Genomic DNA, 22,723 nt, shown 5'->3' with positions numbered 1-22,723 from the left:
AGTCATGCTTAAGGAACAAAAACAAATAAACATCAATACCAGAAGACAGAACATACAAGAGCTAAGAGTAATGTACAGAGATCACTGACAAGATTAGATTAGAGATACATAGAGAGTGTAGATAAACGTCCATAACAGGGTACAATTCACAGACTATGAACTGAAGAGAAATACTCTGAGAAACAACTTGTTTTTAAGAGGTTTTTAAAGGAGAGAAGAGTGGATGCTTGATGGATGTTTTGGGGAAGAGCATTCCACAATCTGGGAGCAACAACACTGAAACGGGAGCCAATGAAGGTGATAGAGGATAGGGGTAAGGTGATCATACTTTCTTGTGTGGGTAATCAAGCGAGCAGCAGAGTTTTGAACATATTGTAGTTGTTTGATATTATTAGCTGACAGGCCATAAAGAAGTGAATTACAGTAATCTAATTGAGACGTAACAAAGGCATGTGTAACAGTTTCAACATCCTGCTGACTGAGAGAGGATCGAATACGAGCGATATTACGTGGAAAAAAGCAGTCTTTACCACTTTACCAATGTGATCGTTGAATGAAAGAGTGGAATCAATGAGAACACCAAGATTGCGAACTTTGGTGGAGGGCATAATCAGATCGCCATCCAGATCCATCAGTTGACCAGAAAGCTTAGATACAATAGCTTTAGAGCCAATCAGAATTACCTCAGTTTTATTGGAGTTAAATTTAAGGTAATTTGCCTCTAGCCAAAGCTTGAGTTCCTTGATGCAATTTGTTAATGTAGGCGGAGGAAACACTGAAGTGGAAGGTGTGCTAAAATAAATAAGAATGTCATCTGCGTAGCAGTGGAAGTTAAACCCATAGTGCTTGATTATTTGTCCAATTGGTAGCATATAAATGGTGAAGAGGAGGGGGCCCAAAACAGAACCCTGAGGTACACCAGAACTGATGGATTTGGTAGATGATCTGTGCTTCTGGTATATAACAAATTGTTGCCTCCCAGTCAAATAGGAGGAAAACCATTCAAGGGCTATGCCAGTAATTCCAATCGCTGAGAGCCTTGAGAGGAGTATCTCATGACAAACAGTGTCAAAAGCTGAGCTGAGGTCTAACAAAAGGAGGATACTAAAAACACCAGAATCAGAAGCTAAAAGAAGATCATTAATACCTTAACCAGGGCTGTTTCAGTACTGTGTAATGGACAAAAGCCAGTCTGGAAGGGCTCGTAGAGGTTGTGTGCAGTTAAGAAGGCCTGTAACTTGGAGGCTACAACTTTTTATAGTATCTTGGAGAGAAAAGATAAATGCGAAATAGGCCTATAGCTACTTAGGGAAGATGGATCGAGACCATGCTTTATAAGACCTGGAGTAACAGCAGCAATTTTAAGCTTAGATTGGTACCGTTCCGGATGACATTGACGTATTAATGAAGTGAGTGATGGGTAGTGACAGAGCAGGCAAGCAATTCTTCAGTAAAAAGGTAGGTGCAGGATCAAGAAGACTAGTGGAGGAATGGGACAGCCCGATCATCTCATCAACCACTGTGGGGGCAATAGAGTCAAAACTAGGGAAACTATGAGCATGGCATAAAGAGAAAAATTCAGTAGTGGGAACAGAGGTAGGGTGTTGACAGGTATAAGATGTTTTACTCTGAAAGAAATTCAGTAATGCGTCACACATTAGAACAGAGCCCTCTAGAGACTGTGCAGGAGGCTGAATTAACATTTTAATTGAAGTAAATAATGTTCTAGGCCTGTTTTTGGACTTATTAATAAAAGTAGAGAAGTAAGATGAACGAGCTGCATTAAGAGCATACCTGTACTGCTTAATGTGTTCAGTATATGCCAAGGAGTGAACAATAAGGCCAGTTTTCTTATAAAGCCTTTCTAACTGGCGGCCCTTGGGGAACTGCGCGAGGAAGGGACCTGTCTAGATTTTAAGGGAGCAAAATGATTCAAAATAATAGAAATACTTTCATCATAGACATTAAGAATGTCTTCAGCACTGGAAAAACTGCAGCAGTAAGAAAGGGGGGAATCATTGAGTGCAGCAGAAAATAACAGAGGATCAACCAACTTCCATGCATGATAAACAAAGATTTCACAGCAGGTTTTAGAATGTAAAAATCACAAGAAAATTAAATTAGTTTATGATCAGAGATGCCTATGTCAGAGCCTTTAAAGGCGGTAATGTCGATACCTGTAGAGCAGACCAAATCCAGTATATGGCCATGTACATGAGTTGGAAAATCAATATGTTGCTGCAGATTGAAACAATCCAGGACAGACATGAACTCAAGAGCATGAGTAGTATCAGTATCAACATGAATATTGAAATCCCCTAGCAATTGCATAGCTGTAGATTTGGCAGAAGCACTTGTCAGCATTTCACACAAATCTGATAGAAATTGCATGTTCGTTTTAGGAGGAGGATACACCAGTATTATGAGCAGTAATGAGTAACTAGTGATTTTAAATGCCAAATATTCAAACGATGTCACCTCATGGAAAGGAGATAGCTCGATATGAAGACTCTGGCTATAGACCACCACCAGGCCCCCACCCCTGCCTCCAATTCGGGGCTTAGTCAGAGTACTGAAACCAGGAGGAGAAAGCAGATTAAGTTCAATAAAGTCATTAGATGCTTACCAGGTTTCTGTGAGCATCAGCATATCACAGTTATTGTCAGAGTGTTGAAGTCCCGTATAAATGTTCCTTTCCCAGTTAAAGACAGAGTGTTGAGTAAGGCAAAATTACCACATTGCTGTACATTCTTGTTAAGCACAGTGTCATCTCTGGTCTTTTCTAGTGGCCTTAGTGACGACAGACAAACTCCGCGATGTATATACCCAGAGGACGACTTCCATGTGCTTAATCTATGAGACCAGATAGAGGAGATTGAAGCAGGTGAAGAGCAGTTAATGTTCAGGAGTCATTTTGGTGAACGATGAATATAGCGGGGCCGACAAGTAATTCCATTAGTTTTACACAGTCCATATGTGACGGGATCCAGCCGGAAAAAAACAGTTCAAATGACACAGCTGCGCCGATGTGTAACAAAATTCCATATGAATGGAAAACAGCAAAGATGGCAGAAAAAAACAAGAGGCCAACAGTCTCACAGCCAAACCGGATTTAAGATTTTTTTTTTTTCCATACATGACTCAAAGAACAACACTCACCACAACGATACACAGAACACACAACACTGGTTCACGTTAGCCAGGCCAGACAGTGGTACACAGAGCACAGCACGACGAGAAGGTGGGAACCTACTCACCGGTAGTGCCCAGAACGAACCCACAAAGTTAGATCCGGGCCGAGGGCTCGTGAAGCACCGTGAAATGTGGCTGCGTAGCACCACATTAGCCAAACCCGAGACAAACAATAGACAATACCAAGCACGACGCATCAATGAGAAAGTGGAGACTCACTCATCGACACTGTCAGCGGTACAAACACACCATTGATCCGGGGAGAGGGCTCGCAGGAGTGTGAGGAGTGTGGCAAGTTAACATCCAACCGAGGACAGTTCAAAATAGTTAAAAACTTTGATAATAAATCCAGTCAGGAGAGTGATAAGTGAAGATGGAGGTGTTTACAAAAAACAAAAGTAGACGAACAAAAAGTAGATGATTGCACGACAAAACAGGCCAAGAGTGAAGAGAAGCGGCTGCCAAATTGTACCCTGCGTACTCTCAACGGAAACAGAAATAGTTCATACTTTTGTAATCTTGAAAAAAGACGTCAAGTAAGAAATGCTGTAGATAGTTTATTGATAAATCAGAATGAATGTTTTGATAACTATATTATTGCAAGAGAGGTGTTTCAGTTCTACTCAAATTTATATACCTCATCTTACTAGTAATGATTCTGAATATTTTTTCAAGAAAGTAAAAAATAATATCCCTACCGTTCAAAATTCATTTAAAGATCTTTGTGACTCCGATTTGACCATTCAAGAATTAGATTTAGCCTTAAAAAAAATTAAAACTGGTAAATCCCCTGGACAAGATGGCCTAACCTCAGAGTTTTACAAGTTCTTTTGGGACGATTTAAAAATGTTATTGTTTGAAGCACTACAAGATTGTATTAGATATAATAATTGCCTACTATGAAGCAGGGTCTTATTATTTTAATTCCAAAACCTGGAAAAGACAAAAGAATTTTAGAAAATCTACGACCTATCACGCTTCTCAACACCGATTACTAAATATTTTCCGGAGTGATTGCTGCCAGGTTAAGGGTGGGACTTCCTCAAATAATTAGTGAGACTCAATCTGGGTTCCTTAAAGGTAGATCAATTCACAACAATATTCGTTTGGTGCTTGATATTTTAGAATATAGTAATTTAATTGAAAACGATGGTTTCATTTTATTTTGGGATTTTTTTAAAGCGTTTGATATGGTAGAACATCGGTTTCTTTTTCAGACACTTAGTCATTTTGGTTTTGGGCCAAAATTGATCAATATCATCAAAATGCTTTACAATGACATTAATAGTTTGGTGACTCTTCCCAAGGGAACTTGTCCAAGATTTCAGGTGAACAGAGGCATAAGGCAAGGCTGTGGGAGTTCACCTCTGTTATTTATTATGTTTGCGGAAAGTTCTAGTTAAAAATGAGAATATTGCTAGAATTTTATGGATCATCAATTTATTATTAGTCAGCTTGTTGACGATACAACCCTTTTTTTTAAAAGATCATACGCAAATCCCATTAGCATTTCATTATGTAGAATGTTTTGCCAAAGCATCAGGATTACAGCTAAATACATCGAAGTGTGAACTTGTGGCTAGTCACAAGCTCCCTTTGACCTCATTATATAATGTTTCAATTAAGAAGGAGGTGAAATATTTAGGTATCATAATTTCAAAACGTACAGAAAATTGAAATGTTAAATATTGACCAAAAATTTGAAAAATGTAGATCAATTATGAATTCTTGGTTACAGAGGGATATCACAATTTCCGGAAGAATATTATCGAAAATCGAAAGTATTTCTAGATTAATTTACCCAGGTTTTTCATTGCCAATTTCTTCCAGAAAGACAAAAGCAATTAATAAACTTAATTTTGATTTCATCTGGAGAAAGAAGTACCACTATATAAGGAAAAATTATATAATAAGAGAATATGAGGATTGTGGGTTAAAGGCAATAGATTTTGATATTATGAATGGTGAACTTAAACTTACATGGCTTCAGTCTTTTATTAGTAATGAGCATTCATACTGGTATGCAATTCCATCCAGTTTGTTTAAAACAATTTGGAGGTATAAAGTTTTTTTCTACAATGAGACATTGAGATATCTAAAATTCCATTGAAACTGTCGGATTTTCATAAACAAGTCCTCTTGTATTGGAAAATGCTGTTTAAACATAATTTCAATCCTCATAATATTTCTTTATGGAATAATTGTATTTTATTTCAAAGGAAATCCTTATTTTTGGAAGACTGGTGACAAAGAGGTATTTGTTCAGTGCTGTACATTATGGATAAGAATGGCTGCCTTTTTAGGTTTAATGATTTCTGCACTAAATTGAATTTTAAGTGTGAGGAAAAAGTTTATTTGAAAGTTATTAAAAGTATTCCTTTACCATTCCTTAATATGTTAAAGGGGATTTTAACATATTCCACTATCATTCCCAAGATTTTGGATCTTAAATTAGGCAGTACAAATTTTGTAGACAAGAAGTGTACTAATAAGTTTATAAGAAATTGTCTTGTGCAGGAAAGCTATCCTGGTCCAATAAGAACGGACCATATTTTTCAACATCTAAATAGGAAATCAATTAATGAATTTAGATGCAAGTATTTGTTATTTCCTCTTCCACCAAAATATAAAGAAGTGCACTTTAAAATTTTGTACGATATTTATCCTGCTAAGGAATTTTTGAGATTAAGATTTAATGTGGACTGTTATATTTGTCAATTCTGTAATAATGATGCAGAAACTGTTGAACACCTATTTATTTCATTGTAATCTGGTTAATTCGTTTTGGACTGAAGTATGTAATTGGATTAAACAAAGAATATCTAGTTTTCCATCTATTACTTGGGACATGTTGAAATTTGGAGTTCATTTGGAGGACTTTGTTGTAAACTGTTTACTTCTCATGTTAAAATACTTTATTCACAAATGTAAAGTTTTGATAACAGCACCCCAGTTTATTGTCTTTAAAAAGGAGCTTGCCATGTACATAGAGGCCCTAAAAATTATGAGAAGGGATAAGGCCAAGAAATTATTTGATTTGTTTAATAAGTGTGATTTTGTTTAATCCCCTACGTTGTTTATGGTTCCATGAATGTATTCTTTATTTCTTATTATTTTATTTTATTTGGATTAATATCTGATATGGGTATAGTATGAATAATATGGATGTCTCAGTCTGAGAGGACTTAAAGTTGTGTTTATGTTAGCCTATTTTGTTCTGTTATGAGGATGTTGAAATGCAAAATAAAAAAAAAAACTCTACTGAAGTTGCGCGCGCCATTTTTGGCGCATGCGCTTAAAACAAAAGAGATACTTGTGCATGGTTACATGTTATTTCAGGCTTTTAATTTTTATTCAAGTTGTCCTAATTCATTGTGTAGTTAGACTCATTCATGACTCATTCTTCTAACTAAAAGTCAGTCATTTTTTACAGTGCAGTGTAGCCTAGTCTAATTAAAATCAAACGTATTTGAATGCAAATTAATTTTGTTTAGATCTGTTAAACGTTTGCTTGCAATTAATGAAATGAAATGTGTGTTTAAGTGAGAACAACATAATGATATTGAAAGTATTCTGTACACAGATGTAAAGTACAGTAATATTGCATACAAATACAGTACATAAATTACACTGTATCAAATGTTATGTTGAAAATTAAACTTCATAGAGTTCATAGCACAAGAGCTGGTGATGAAAATTTCAACAATACGTTTTATTGGAGTATACTGTATAAGAAAGTGTATTTAAGTTTAGAAGAAACATACATTTCAAGTGCATTAATGCACATTGTATTTATTATAGACTAAATACACTTAAAATACATTAACAAATGTAATTTTGAAGAACACACTTAAGTTGAAATTAAAATAAATTATTTTACATGTGCTTTAGTATATTGATAAATATATCAAAATAAGTGTACTTATTTAAAACACAATAAAATCATAATTATGTAAAATGTATAAGTAATAATTATACATTATTATAAAGTGCATTTTTAAAAAGTGCACTTAAGTATGTTAAGACCTATTGTCATTAAAGTGTACTCTCTTTAAGTGTAGCCTTTAATTTAGATTATATTATCTGCAAGTGCACTTTTTAAAAAGTATACTTTTAATAATTGAAGTACACAAAAAGTGCACTTTTACGGCAATTAAGCGCACACTTTTTCACAAGGGAGGGTAGTTCTTATCATGACTGATGTTTATAGACTGATGTAATGAAATATTTGTGGCTATTTTTGTGTTCACTCCAGTACTACAAAGAGCTGAATATCCGGATAGCACTGATTGGCTTGACGATTTTTGACAAGGAGAACCCCTTCATTGTAGATGGCAACCCTGGGGAAGTGTTGGGCAGGTTTGTGCAGTGGAGAAAAAACGAACTGTTACCTATTCTTAGGCATGACGTGGGACAGCTTATTGTGTAAGTACTGCATCATATCCTGTTGCTTTGGTTTTTCAATAAATAGTTCAATAAAATATTTGTTCACTCTTGAGCAATGATTGTTTCCTGTAGATCTACCATTAGTAAAAAAAAAAAAAAAAAGGAAATCCCACTCCAAACTCACTCCATTGGTTGGCCCAGTGTGGTCCCGTCCGGCCCAGTTAGCTCACCGCACTATTTTGTCATTGAGGGCCAGATTTAACTCAACTCAGTTTTTTTTTTTTTGAGCACTTTCAGAAACCACAGTAAGTACCAAAGTACTGATGAAAGTAATAAATGTAATCAAATACATGCAGCCAAATATACATACAGTGAAACAAAAATGTAGACAGATTTACTAGCCGTTTTCCTTTTAGACTGCAAAATGTACTACGGTTTGCGGTAGTCAGTTTACTTTGTGCTATTATGTCATATCTCAAAAAGCATGTCTTGATACATTATGCAGTTGACATGGCTGGGATAGTTGCTGATTTGTGCTTCTTGGTAGACTGTGTTGGTCATTATGGACATGAGTTTAGTACATCTGTGTTCCAATCCCATCTACGCTTTTATGGGACTGCGATCTCTTGCTAATTTACCTTGTTTAGTAAATCTGGTTCTTAATCTTTAGTTTGTAGTGTTGTCTAGTTCTTGTTTCTGATTCCTTGATTGATTTCACTTAACAAATTCATTGATCCGGCAGCTCAATTTTTAGGCTTGTCCCACTTGCGGTCTTGGCTACTTGAGAGCGTTTGTGCAACAGGAAGAAAGAGCACAAGACTGTCCCAGGTTGGGAAAATCCCAAACCTCAGTGCTCTTAATGAACACTAAATCCACACTGTCTATAATATGATATAATATGGTATTCTGGGCTAAGCATATCCCTGGCATTCATCATGTTTAGGAACTCAGGTTCCTCAAAATCTCAAGAAAACCTTTTCGTTTATGTTTATTAGTTTAGTTTAATTGATTTAAGTTAAATTAATAAGATATTACATAACATATCATTTGGAAGTAAAACACATTGTAATGGTAAAGAGATGAGTATGTGTTTTTTTTTTTGTAAAACACTTGCAACTGCTTATTTATCACTTAATGGTCACCAGAAGTTTATGCAAAGTAATGAATCAAAATGTGTAAATAAAAAAACTTTACTCGCAAATGTGTACCTTTGGGTAATTGAAAGTTCTACACACTTTTGCAGCCCTTACATCCACTTCAACACTAGGAAACACAGGAAATACATCATGCAAGTAGACAAGTGGTCAATGACAAAGATTGAAAATATGGGTATTGGGACAGGCCCTATGTGAATATGCACGCCACCCTACTATAAAACAGTAAAAGAAAACAGTAGTATGTCTGAATTCATAGTATTCATAAAGTAGGTGAAAAGTACCCAAATGACTTATTACTTACAGTGAGGTTCTGCATTGTTTATCATGAAGCCACAGGAGAGGTTTTGTAAATGGCAGTGTAGCAACCCAACTGACACTGCTAGATTGCATGACAACATAATAAATGTTGTAAATCCAGATTACATTCATACTACACACATGCATACTATAATAGAACATACTTTTGTAACTTACAAAGTAAGTACTTCAGTAATGCAAAAGAAGTACTTATTCAGAGTATATGATTTTGGATGAAGCCAGGGTGAGAATGATCAGGGAAGAGGTGACAGGAAATAGACAACACTATACGAGTGCTATGATTGTTATAGTTGTAGTGTGGTGCTGTTCTTTTAGGATTAGAATTATTTTATTTATCTTTATCTTCAGTTATCTGCTTGATGTAATGGGCCTTTAGCAAAATTCCTCACTTTCTAAAATCTCCAAAGTACAGTTTGAGAATGTAGTCCTTCCTATTTAATTGATTTAGTCTTGGTCCTCAGAGATCACACCAGATGTCATTGATATCAGACCTGTGTTTGTTCTGAGTAACGTGATCTGTGTCTCTGTTTCTTAAAGAGGCCGTTCGGGAGCGTACCCTGGAGGTGTGCTCGGCATGGCCTTCGTAGGGAGCGTGTGCTCTGCGAACAGCGGCGGAGGAATCAATGTGGTTAGAACATTTTTAATGCATCAGTCATTTTGTCTATAATACTAATAAAACTTGACTACATTAGAATGCTCTAAAGTATTCTTAAGGCCTCAGGGCTGATTGTTTTCAGAAAGAAGTAATCTAAAACCTGCATGAATTTTTTTGTGAACTGGTTGTCTGAGGGAAGACAAGCAAAAATGTATTATGTTAAAATGTGTCCAATTTAATTGTTTTAAATGTCTGTGCTGCTGCAAATACATTTAGATGCGTATAACAGATGCAAGAAATGAATTCTAATGTCATGTTCTTTTTTGATTTTCACTGTTATATCATCATAGTTTAGTAATAACATTCTGCAGTCGTTCTCTACGGTGATTGCTCACGAGTTGGGCCATAACCTGGGCATGAGTCATGACATCGCTGGCTGTAACTGTGGGAGATGCATCATGGCACCCACTGCCGGGTCAGTGGCTGCTGTTGTTTCATAAATTCTTCATTAGTGCAACTACTGTAAACATTATTTAAAACATAATTTAACTTCTGTCATCATTTGCTTACCCTCACGTTGTCCCAAGCCTGTATGATTTTTTAAATTTAGAACGACATGATGACCGAACGGTATTGTTTACTGAATTGTTTTATTTTATTTTAAGTTAATAGTTAATAGAACATAGAATAGTTAAGTTTTAAGTTTTTCTATACTTATTAAACTATTACATTTGTTAAAAGGCATCATGAATAAAATACTATTGCCCTTCCTTAATATGCAAAACATTTTCTGATTTAAAACTGATTTTTGCAACTATGCATTTGACTTTTTATTGATTTGATGTTGTTTTCCCAAATAATAATCAATAATAACAAACAATAAAACAAATAGGACTTGACTTGACTTAATTTGCAGTACTAATTACACATTTCTGGTCTTATTGTGCTCAATTCATCCAAGGTCATCATTAAAAATATTTTTTGCCTTTGTAATCTCTCAATTTGGGTATCACTTTGGTTTAGGGACCAATTCTTACTATTAGCTAGCTACTTATTAGCAAGCATATTTCTAGCATTTTGGCTGTTTATTAGTACTTAAAAGCACATATTAATGCCTTATTCTGCATGACCGTATTTTAGATACCTTATTCCTACCCCATACGTAACAACAACCTTACTATTAATAAGCAGCTAATTAGGAGCATTAAAAGCAGCAAATTAGGAGTTTTTTGAGGCAAAAGTTATAGTAATAGTAATAACAGGTCCCTAACTAACTAAAGTGTGACAAATTAGTTTTCAACAAAAATCGTTACTTTTTTTTTTTTTATATCCTGTTGGACTCAAATACATATGATTATGAAAGTAAAATGGCTGTAGAGCATTTCATGTTGATCTCAATTAGAGAAAACAGGAGACTTGTATGAAAAGTGTCTTGCTGTGCTTGATGTGTGTGATGTTGTGTTTGGGTGTGAATGCAGAGGAGCGACTAAATTCAGTGACTGCAGTGTGAAAGACTTCGAGAGGTTGATTCAGAGAGGTGGAGGGGCGTGTTTGAGGAACCCACCATCTCAAAACGATGTCATCTCGGTGCACAGGTGTGGGAACGGCATTCTAGAGAGTGGAGAGGAGTGCGACTGTGGCACACCAAAGGTATGTTTCAAAATTCAAGAAATTGTAATTTCCTGTTTAACAGTACACAGTCAAAGCTTGAGTCTCAATAGAAGCATCTCATTTAAACTCATTTAAAATTGTACAAACTCCATTTAACTTTTTTTATTTCCATAGAAATATTGTGAGCTGCAATGAATTATATTTCCAATGTTTTTTCCAGTTTTTTTTCCCCCAGTATGAGTTTATAAAGTTGTAGACACACAGGTCTTGTATGTCTGTTTTTTTTAGTGCTCAACACAACCATTCATACAACTATTGCATGTGTTAAAGGCTCAGTCATCCCCCATTAATTACTTTAGTTAACCTGAAACCCAAATGGGTGTTATTTAATTTCTACTTGTGCATATTATTAAAAAAAGTATTTTCATAATAATCAAAATTGAATAATTTGCTTCACTTGGACATGATATTAAATTCTGATGAATATAATGATCCTGCAGGAAATACACAAGTTAAATGTGTTATGTTTTATTAATCTGACCTAACTAGTTGTCCTGTGTATTCAATTTTTGAATGTTCTGTGATCATTTAAAACCTTAAGGAAAGACAAAGACATTAAATCCTTAAATTTTTTAAAAATTAAATAGATTTACTGTATTGCAGTCCAGAGCTTTTTAGTATTGTTGTACTGAATGCGGTGTTGCTGTTGTGCTGCAGGAGTGCACTAATAAGTGTTGTGATGCCGCTACATGCACCCTCACTGGGGGCTCGGCCTGTGCCACAGGAAGCTGCTGTGAAAACTGTCAGGTCAGACTCATCCTCATCACACATATTCACATTGATCTAGCTATTTAAATGAGAATATATGAAGTATTCTACTGTTTTCTATCATGAAAATTCTAATTACTATAGATTAAGCCAAACTTTAAAGGAATAGTTCACCCAAAAATGAAAATTTGCTGAGAATTTCCTCACCCTCTGGCCATACAAGATGTAGACGTTTCTTAATCGGAACAGATTTGGAGACATGTAGCATTACATCACTTGTTCACCAACGGATCCTCTGCAATGAATGGGTGCCGTCAGAATGAGAGTCCAAACAGCTGATAAAAAAAATCACAATAATCCACAAGTAATCCACACAACTCCAGTCCATCAGTTAACATTTTAACTTTAAACCGTTGCTTCTGGTCATATAATGTCATATGGTCATATAATACGCCCCCTGTTGTCCTCTCACATTAAAATGCATCAACATACTTGTTTAGAACTGTTTTAAACTATATACTTATGTAAACAGTGCTTGGTCTGTATATAATTCTCTCCTGGTTCGTACCAGACAGCTTTTTCACTGGAGGAAGCAATATTATGCATAGAGGATTTGTATTTTAGCCAGAATTAATTGTGTGTCAAGTTTAAAATATCTTAATGAATTTATTACAGACGCACAGGTTTTTGCTTCACAAGATGTTAATTGATGGACTGGAGACATGTAGACTACTTGTTGATTATTGTGATGTTTTTATCAGCAGTTTGAACTCTCATTCTGACGGCACCCATTCACTGCAGAGGAGCCTTTGTTGAGCAAGTGTTGTAATACTAAATTTCTCCAAATGTGTTTGTGATGAAGAAACAAACTCTACATTTCCATTTTTAGGGGAAATATTTCTTTAACCCTGAATGGAGGAAACAAATATTAAGCAATTTATTTGGCCTCTATTAATTTCCTTGGACTGCAAAAAAATCATTTACTTATTGTCTTATTGTCCAGTATAAACATCCTGGCATCCTTAAATAAGGTACATTAATATAAGAAGCAAAACTGGATTAATATTAGTGTATGTGTAAATGACCAATGACTAAAAGTGAAATAAGATCTTTATAACAGTGTAAAATTGGTTTATTGTGAGCAGATCAATGTGGCCGGCACACCCTGCAGACCGTCCATCAACCAGTGTGATCTGCCAGAGTACTGCGGTGGAACATCTCCATTCTGTCCGGCAGATTTCTACATGATGGATGGCCTCCCTTGTGCAAATAATGCAGCCTTCTGCTTTGAGGGACGTTGCCAGACATTTGACTACCAGTGCAAACAGCTTTTTGGCTCAGGTACTTATTGTTCTCATTTTTTATCTCTTTATATTGGGTGATCATATGTCACTTTCTGTCTGTTAGAAAGCGGTCAACCTTTAAATTACATACTGTGGTTTCAAATTTTATACAAAGCTTGTTTTGTATGTTCATGTGTTTTTTGTTTTTTTTACCGTATCTCTGGCATTTCAGAGGCAACTAAAGCAGATGATAAGTGCTTTAGTTATGTTAATACTCTTGGCAATGCGTTTGGGAACTGTGGATACTCTGGGTCTAATTCGAAACCTTGTGAAGTCCAGTGAGTACCTAATTTCGTTTTCATCAGTCAAAGCATGCATGTTTTACATTATTAAAAAATTTCCATAGGCCCGAGTTCGAATCACGGCTCCCCCTATCTCTGGGGGATGAGCCGGGACTCGAACTTGGGACACCCGCAGCACATGTTCTTGTAAAATCAGATGTGTTTTAAAAGTTGCTTTGTTTTTTGTCGAGTGAATGAGCTGAGTGAATTTACACTTGCTGTATTTACAGAAATGCTATGTGTGGAAAAGTCCAGTGCGTATTCGACAGCAACCACCCACCAGCAGGAGCGACGGTGAGCGTAGTAAAAATAGAGGGAGAAACAATCACCTGCATGAATGCTGACTTCAGCATGGGCCCAGATGTGCCCGATCCAGCCTATGTCAAAACTGGCTCAGTCTGCGCTCCTGGAAAGGTTAGAATGGAGAAAATTAAGACATTCGTTTTGTAGGCTTATTGTGTCGCCTTAAAGTTTTGGTATCTTACCTGTATTGGAACATTTCAGACATATTTTAATCATAAATTACTAAGGATGTAACGGATGTACGTACCTCAGTTTTGACGTCACGGTTTGGTATGGTTTCGGTACAACAGGAGGAAAAAACTAAACAACTTGCTTTTTTTAATTTAACAATGGTTTACTAAACAAATTGCTCTTTCTTTAAATAAATTCAATTATAATGAATTTTCTTAGGGATAAAATCTAGCTTAGCTTGAGGCATTAAGGTCATTGCACAACGAGTCCGAAATTCTTGGCCAACATTTTCGCATGTTAAAAAATATATACGACCTCACGTTGTGTCGATCACGTTTACACACTGCTTCCGAAACTTCAGAAAGAAAAATATAAATTCTGATCAGGTTAAATTTTCTATGTTTTCGCATCCGTAGCAAGCATTTTGATAGGAAAGGATGACGAATACGAAAAAAAAAAAAACCTAAAAACAAATGCATATGAAAATTTCGGACTCAGTGTGCAAGGATCTTTAGCAAGCAGCGAATCTTATGCGCCGCATCAAAGAGCATCAAAACGGCATTTATTGTCTAAATTTCCTGAATAAAGGGAGCGATTTGTTCGATTCACATGCGTACCGAACCGAAAGAATTTACGGTATGAATACGTGTACTGTTAGACTCCTATAAATTACTTTAAAAGAGAGTTAACAGACAATTAGTTTGAATGACTTCAGTACAGATTTGTAATTTTAAATGGACTCTTGAACCAACATGGCCATACCATTTGGAGTTTGATACTCTCATTTTAAAATAATCTATGTAATGTAATAAAAAAACAAAAAAAAAACACAATATTTATATGTAATTTAAAGAAATAGTTTGATTTACCACAATCAAGCTCAGGGAATCATTTATGATTTTATTGGGATTTTAACAGACTCACTGTTACGGCGATTCACTGAACGAGCCGTAGACCAAACTCTGCTCTGGTTATTAAAATCCAAAATATAGTGAAAACACTATTAAATAGCACAGTAACAAGATCGACAGTTTAAGACATTAACTTGTGAGCACAAAACACAAAGATACTTCTCTTTTCAATATAAATAAGAGAGAAAGAGAGGAAAGGATGAGTTTAAGAAAATGGAAATGTGATATCCCAAGTTTATAGCAATATGTTCAATTGCATAGACCTTAACAGCCATCAATCACTTATTTAACCCTCGCTTTGAGTTTCTCAATGAGGCTAAAATTAATATTAACTGCACCTGATTCAGTTAGAACCTGGAGGTGTTACTTGCTTGCTTTGCTAAGGGAATCCCTTTTGTCGTCGTTGTTGCAGACGGGTGTTCCCCGAAGTGTCTGATTGGTTGAGAGTTCAGTAGTCGTGAAGTGACGTCTTGGGCGTTGGCTGAGGATGTGGAGTTGGTCTGGTTGAAGTTTGAAGCGAGTGCAGTCAGAGCTGGACTTTGCAGCAAACTTACATTAGAACACGAAACTCCACGGAAAGAAAAGAAACTAAAGTAAAAGAATAAAAGGATGTAACGAGACTAGGTTGGTTTTCTTCTCATTATGGTAGCAGCTGGCACATGGGCCAGAGCACACTCAAAGAGCAGCGTCAAAACGCGGTGGCAAAAGAGAAGCATAAAGGAGAGAGAAGAGAGTAAGAGATGGTGTCCTGAGTTTTTAAGCTCGGCTTCTGGACACATCCCCTCTGGTGTCTTGACCAATTAGATAGGCTATTATCTTAGCTAGGGGTGTTCCTTACATCATAAATCAGCATGTTATCAGCCACATGGTCTGAATTTTACACACTCTTGCAAAGTATAATTTTGGATGTGATTTCTATAACCAGAATATGATACATTTGACAAAGAATCGATTGGAAGAAACATTTAAAGCATGATTTTTCACACCCATACATACCAAACACGCATCTGAATCCTTCAGCTATTCAATAGTGATAAAAAAAACATACATAATATTTGATTAAAACATGATAATCTTATGTGTGGGTTACAAACATAATATAGGTTATTTCTATGCAGAGAAATAACTCATAGGTCCTTTTAAGATGATTTTAGTGCATATGAACAGATTGTCTCTGTGAACGAAGGTCTTTCAGTCTGGTTCTTTGTCTTCTGTGTGTGGAGACCTTCCCAAGAGAGTCTGTAGCTCGTGATTTTCTATCACAGGTTTACATGTGATGGCAATCTTTTTGACCATCAGTCTTGATTACTTGCCCCAAATTTGACAGTCTTTTTCCTGAATTGGAATTGTCAATAAGTGTTCTTTTGTTTCAATGTTGCAAGCTGTTTTGTGAAAGAGGCTTGCTTCAGACTAGTTGGAGCTAGGAATCTGATTTACAACATCCTGTTTCCTTAGGAATTCCAGCTCCTAATGTTTCAATGGTCTGATCGCATCTCAAATTTGTCAGATTCAGTCTCTGATATTCCACATCTATGACCTTTTAAACAAGCAGTTGAGTCCTGTATTTCTCTCTTCCAGGCGTGTTTGGACTTTACGTGTTTGAATTCTTCAGTTCTGGATCAGAGTCAGATATGTGACTCACAGAGAAACTGCAGCAGTAATGGAGTAAGTTACTAATTACTTTTTTAAATCCATGTTTCTGGTGTTAATGTGAATGATTCATCAGTGCAGGTCAATCCTTATTACTTTTTAGGCCCACTTACTTTACAGGCTCACTTACTTTTCAACCCCATGTAGAAAACACTTTTCACTAAATAACCAATCCATTAACCCTAACTGGTTTTCAATGGTGTGGTTTTCTCATAGTTGTGTAATGATCAGTTCCATTGTCATTGTAATAATGGCTGGGCTCCACCCAACTGTGACCGAGCTGGCAGAGGAGGAAGTATCGACAGCGGCCCTGCACAGATCGGTAAGAGCATACTCATTCCGTATCAGTCTCTAAATAAACAAGATTTTTAATGGTTATATCATCCCTTTGAAACTCTTTCCTCATAGATTACTCCCTGAGAGATGGACTCTTGATCTTCTTTCTTCTGGTGGTGCCAGTTTTGCTGGTCATAATAATCATTTTGCTCTACGTGTTCAAAAGAGACAGTCTCAACCACTGTAGAAAGCGCCGTCCTTCCAAAAGCCAAAGGTCAATCAATCATTATTATATTTCTTTTCATGGCATTTCAGTCTTGGAACTTGTGTATTATGTTCAATCTTTAATGTTTTAATATTGCTTCTTTCATTAGTAAACAGTGACTGCTTTACATGCATATTAATATTCAGAAATTAAGCAGAATATTGTAAGTATTGAGTCACGTAAATGTTTTAATCGTTTTTTCTCTGATTCTGTTTACAACAGTATTCTGATTTCTCAAATTCCATTTGGAATCCAGAAGGAATTGTGTTTCCTAAATGTTTATTTGTGTATTTAACCTGTTAACCTTCGCCCCCCCCCCCACACAAAGTGTGCTACACAAACAAATTAGGTATCTTTGGTAAGAAGACACTCTAGGCTTTACTATTCATCATCCAGAGTTGATAATGCTCAAAAAGATAAAAAGTTATAGACACTGACGTGCCTTGAAAAATGTTTTTCCACACTGAATGTTTTTTAATTTCATATACAAATACACGAAATAAGTCCTGGAGGAATCCAGAAAAGTAATGGGTTGAAAGCCACGTGTCTCATAAGTTTATATTTCAAATTTGAAGAAGATACCATGAAAAATGAGATTCCTGCAAGATTCCCCCCCAGCCCCTCTGTTTGAGGAAAAATAACCACCAGAATTGCAGTATTGCAGAATTATACAAACTATTTTAGTCATCATACATATTCATGACATGGTCATACAGTCAGTAATCGCACGCTGATGTGCGTCCATACAGATGATAATCATACAGATGGGCCATATAATCAATAATAGCTGATCATTGAATCACAATGATAGCCGTCATAGAGTCGGTAATAAACACGCTGATGTGCGTCCATACATATGATAATCATGCAGATACGGCCACATTCCCCACACAATACATATAAAAAATGTAGAAGAAAAAATGACCAAATTGGGCCCAATTAGCCATTTTCTCTCCCCGGTGTCATGTGACTCGTTAGTGCTACAAGGTCTCCGGTGTGAATGGGGAGCAGGTGTGTTAAATTTGGTGTTATCACTCTCTCATACTGGTCACTGGAAGTTCAACATGGCACCTCATGGCAAAGAACTCTCTGAGGATCTTAAAAAAAGAATTGTTGCTCTACATAAAGATGGCATAGGCTATAAGAAGAGTGCCAAGACCCGGAAACTGAGCTGCAGCACGGTGGCCAAGACCATACAGCGGTTTAACAGGACAGGTTCCACTCAGAACAGGCCTCGCCATGGTCGACCAAAGAAGTTGAGTGCACGTGCTCAGCATCATATCCAGAGGTTGTGTTTGGGAAATAGACGTTTGAGTGCTGCAGAGGTCGAAGGGGTGGGGGGTCAGCCTGTCAGTGCTCAGACCATGCGCCGCACACTGCATCAAATTGGTCTGCATGGCTGTCGTCCCAGAAGGAAGCCTCTTCTAAAGATGATGCACAAGAAAACCCACAAACAGTTTGCTGAAGACAAGCAGACTAAGGACATGGATTACTGGAACCATGTCCTGTGGTCTGATGAGACCAAGATAAACTTATTTGGTTCAGATGGTGTCAAGCATGTGTGGCAGCAACCAGGTGAGGAGTACAAAGACAAGTGTGTCTTGCCTACAGTCAAGCATGGTGGTGGGAGTGCCATGGTCTGGGGCTGCATGAGTGCTGCCAGCACTGGGAAGCTACAGTCCATTGAGGGAACCATGAATGCCAACATGTACTGTGACATACTGCCTCGGGGCTGTATTCCAACATAACGACCCCAAATACACCTCCAAGAGGACCACTGCCTTGCTAAAAAAGCTGAGGGTAAAGGTGATGGACTGGCCAAGCATGTCTCCAGACCTAAACCCTATTGAGCATCTGTGGGGCATCCTCAAACAGAAGGTGGAGGAGCACAAGGTCTCTAACATCCACCAGCTCTGTGATGTTGTCATGGAGGCGTGGAAGAGGACTCCAGTGGCAACCTGTGAAGCTCTGGTGAACTCCATGCCCAATAGGGTTAAGGCAGTGCTGGAAAATAATGGTGGCCACAAAAAATATTGACACCTTGGGCTCAATTTGGACATTTTCACTAAAGGGTGTACTCACTTTTGTGGTATACTGTCATACAAGCTGTACACTCACTACTTTACGTGGTAGCAAAGTGTCATTTCTTCAGTGTTGTCACATGAAAAGATAAACCGCACAAACTGTGCTTCAATAATATGTTAGCAGCATTTATGTGCTTGATTTTGTTTTTGAGAAACATTTTGAATTCACTGAAATAAGGCCATAAAACACATACAGAACATTTGTTCACAAGACTTTTGAGAACTGGATCTTGTAGCCTAGAATTTTTGCTTCAAAATAATGTGAAAATAATCTTGTTTACTTGCTCACAGAAAACAATATATTGATTAAAATTTTCTTAGTCACTTTTTGAGTAAAAAGGGTCTATGCGAGAAGGCGTCAACCTTCACATTCACATCTGAGAAGACAAAGGCCCGCATAATGAGCTGCTTAATGAGCTTCATAGTGAGCCATTTAGTCAAGTATGTGACTGAGAGGGAAGAGTTACAAGAAAGAATATGAGGGCAAAATAAATTTAAATGTTTTTTTTTGTTTGTGGTTTATTAAGAATCTATTTAGCTATCACACAAAATAACTTGAGATTCACTTGTGAGTGCAGTTGAACAGATTATTAGGAACAATCAAAGCTGACTTTCAAAGCTGAGTTTTTACATCATTACTCCAGTCACATGATCCCTCAGAAATCATTCTAATATTCTGATTTGCTGCTCAAAAAAACATTTATTATAATTATTATTATTATTATTATTATTATGTTGAAAAGAGCTAAGATTTTTTTTTGATGAATAGAACGTTCAGAAGAACAGCATTTTTTTGCAACATGATACATGTATTTATCATCACTTGTCAAGTCAAGTCACCTTTATTTATATAGTGCTTTTAACAATACAGATTGTGTCAAAGTTCTTAACAGTATCAAATTGGAGGATAGTATAAAAACAAATTGGATGTATAAAAACTAAACAGATTAAACATTAAATTTTCAGTTAAGGCATTTCATTATTGATTTCAGAGATGTCATTGTCTAGATCAGTTTAGTTTAAATAGTATCTGCGAAATCAAATTGATGATAATCACTAGTGATTAGTACTTGTGTGCTAAATAAAAGTTTTAATTTCTATATACAGTCAGGTCCATAAATATTGGGACATCGACACAATTCTAACATTTTTGGCTCTATACACCACAATGGATTTCAAATGAAACTGTAACTGCAGACTGTCAGCTTTAATTTGAGGGTATTTACATCCAAATCAGGTGAACGGTGTAGGAATTACAACAGTTTGCATATGTGCCTCCCAAAAAAAAAGCAGTTTGCATGGGACATCGAAAACTGTGTCTCTTAGCCTGATCATTTAAACTAGTTCCAGTTCCAGTTGGGGGACAAACAAGAACTGAGACATAAGCAAAGTGTCCCAAGAAGAAGCGTTGCTCCTCTTACGTGCATTCCTCCAGAAAACAGTCAGTGACCCTGCCAAAAGGATTGATTGGAGCTAATGCACCGCACAAGTGATTGTCAGTGGTAAAGTTTGCAGCTGCCTATTAGATACAGGCTCTCAAGTGACAACAATTCCTAATTATTTTTATCGAGAACACCTGTCCCATCTACCTATCCATTCATTGAGCAACTTACTTGAAGTAGAAGGAGCTAATGGTCAAGAAGTCCCTTACATTGGGTATGTTGAGACGATGAGCAAGTTCCCAAAGAGTTCATTAGGAAAGGACATTGAATTACCCACATTAGCCCTGATTGTGGCTAATATGCATTCCACTCTCTGTCATCAGTTCTAATAGGTACCAACACTCTGAACGCTCTTTACGAACAGTATGCAGATGTCGTGCCCCAGGATCATGATTTATCACCATATGGTTGTAAAGTTATCATGAAGACAAAAGATGGTCTGTTAATTCCAGTTTGGGAGAAGTGAGACCACACAGCAGTGTGTGTGAAACCATCACAGCTGGTCAGACCCAAATCCTCAAAGGAACAGTGAATTACAGAACACCCAATGCAGGAAAATGGGTGATGGTAGAGTCACCAAAATCAGCTCCCTTGCCAGGTGGCATGCTGGTAACAGATAGTATAGCAAGTCTACCAGATAAACTACCCCGCTGCATACCAGTTAACATTAAGAATGAGTCAGACCACGATATTACTCTGCCTCCAAAAGCAGTGATAACAGAGATACATGCCATCAAGCGTGTTCAGTCCATCAAACATCCAGATTCAGATTTCCAAACAAAACCAGACCACAACAATAACTAATAGATAACTAAAAGATTTAACTCCATGTCAGAAGTGTTTGCACAGCATGAACTTGACTTTGGACGCACTGATAAAATGAAACATCGTATAAACCTCAGTGATGAGACTCCATTTAAGCACAGAGTGAGACCTATACACCCTCAATATACAGAAGCTGTGCGTAACCATCTACAACAACTTCTTGATGCAGAAATCATCCGTGAATCTGAATCCCCTTTCTCTTCACCGATTGTAGACGTTAGGAAAAATAATGGTGATGTCAGACTGTGCATTGACTACAGAAAACTTAATCTTTAAACAGAAAAAGATTAATATGGCTTACCTAATTTGGAATAATTCCTCTCAGCCCTGACTGGATCCAAATGGTTCTCAGTGATGGATATCAAATCTGGTTTTTATCAAATTGAAATGGAGGAAGCAGACAAACACAAAACTGCCTTTGTTTGCCTACTAGGATTCTTCGAGTTCAATAGGATGCCGCAAGGGATAACAAATGCCCCAAGTACATTCCAGAGGCTCATGGAGCGATGTTTAGGAGAGCTGAACTTGAAGCAAGTCCTGGTCTTCTTAGATGATCTCATCGTTTTCTCCTCGACATTGGAACAGCATGAAGAGAGACTGGTACGAGTACTCAACCAACTAAAAGAGTATGGTCTGAAGCTCTCGCCAGAAAAATGCAAGTTCTTTCAGACATCTGTAAAGTACTTAGGCCACATTGTGTCTGAAACAGTGAAACAGATCCTGAGAAGATAGCAGCTTTAAAAACTTGGCCAAAACCAAACAATTTGAAAGAGCTAAGAACGTTCCTGGGATTCTGTGGGTACTCTCGCCGATTCATCAAGGAAAAATTTAAAGATTGTGAAGCCTCTCAATGAACTTACTGCAGTTAAAGCTGAGAGATACCACAACCCCAAAGACCTTTTCGGTGACCGATGGACCCCTGCATGCCAGACAGCATTTGATACCCTGATTGAGAAACTAACAACTGCTCTCATCCTTGGATTTGCTAACCCCAAGTTACCCTACATCTTGCATACAGATGGAAGTACCTTAGGCCTCGGAGCTGTTCTTTACCAGGAGCAACAAGGCCAAAAATGAGTCTTTGCTTATGCAAGCCGTGGGTTGTCAAAGTTTGAGTGTGTGCTTGATGCCACAAGCTACAGATG

At 37.0% G+C, this 22,723-nt stretch overlaps 1 protein-coding gene across 1 annotated transcript in view; it reads left to right on the top strand.

Moving 5' to 3' along the window:
* LOC306857462 (disintegrin and metalloproteinase domain-containing protein 9-like) overlaps positions 1-22,723 on the top strand; it is a 50,679-nt gene that overhangs the window by 13,222 nt on the left and 14,734 nt on the right. The window contains exons 9-19 of the mRNA XM_079397418.1: positions 7,448-7,617; positions 9,591-9,681; positions 9,999-10,123; positions 11,127-11,298; positions 11,977-12,066; positions 13,173-13,368; positions 13,543-13,648; positions 13,882-14,065; positions 16,615-16,701; positions 16,903-17,008; positions 17,095-17,236. Of these exons, the coding sequence (XP_079253544.1) occupies positions 7,448-7,617; positions 9,591-9,681; positions 9,999-10,123; positions 11,127-11,298; positions 11,977-12,066; positions 13,173-13,368; positions 13,543-13,648; positions 13,882-14,065; positions 16,615-16,701; positions 16,903-17,008; positions 17,095-17,236 (1,469 nt within the window). The remainder of the gene's footprint in view (positions 1-7,447; positions 7,618-9,590; positions 9,682-9,998; positions 10,124-11,126; positions 11,299-11,976; positions 12,067-13,172; positions 13,369-13,542; positions 13,649-13,881; positions 14,066-16,614; positions 16,702-16,902; positions 17,009-17,094; positions 17,237-22,723) is intronic.

This window comes from Barbus barbus (assembly GCF_936440315.1).
Source record: "Barbus barbus genome assembly, chromosome: 38".
Taxonomy (NCBI): domain Eukaryota; kingdom Metazoa; phylum Chordata; class Actinopteri; order Cypriniformes; family Cyprinidae; genus Barbus; species Barbus barbus.
Note: the sequence above shows the minus strand (reverse complement) of the source record. Positions and strands in the feature narration are given on the sequence as shown.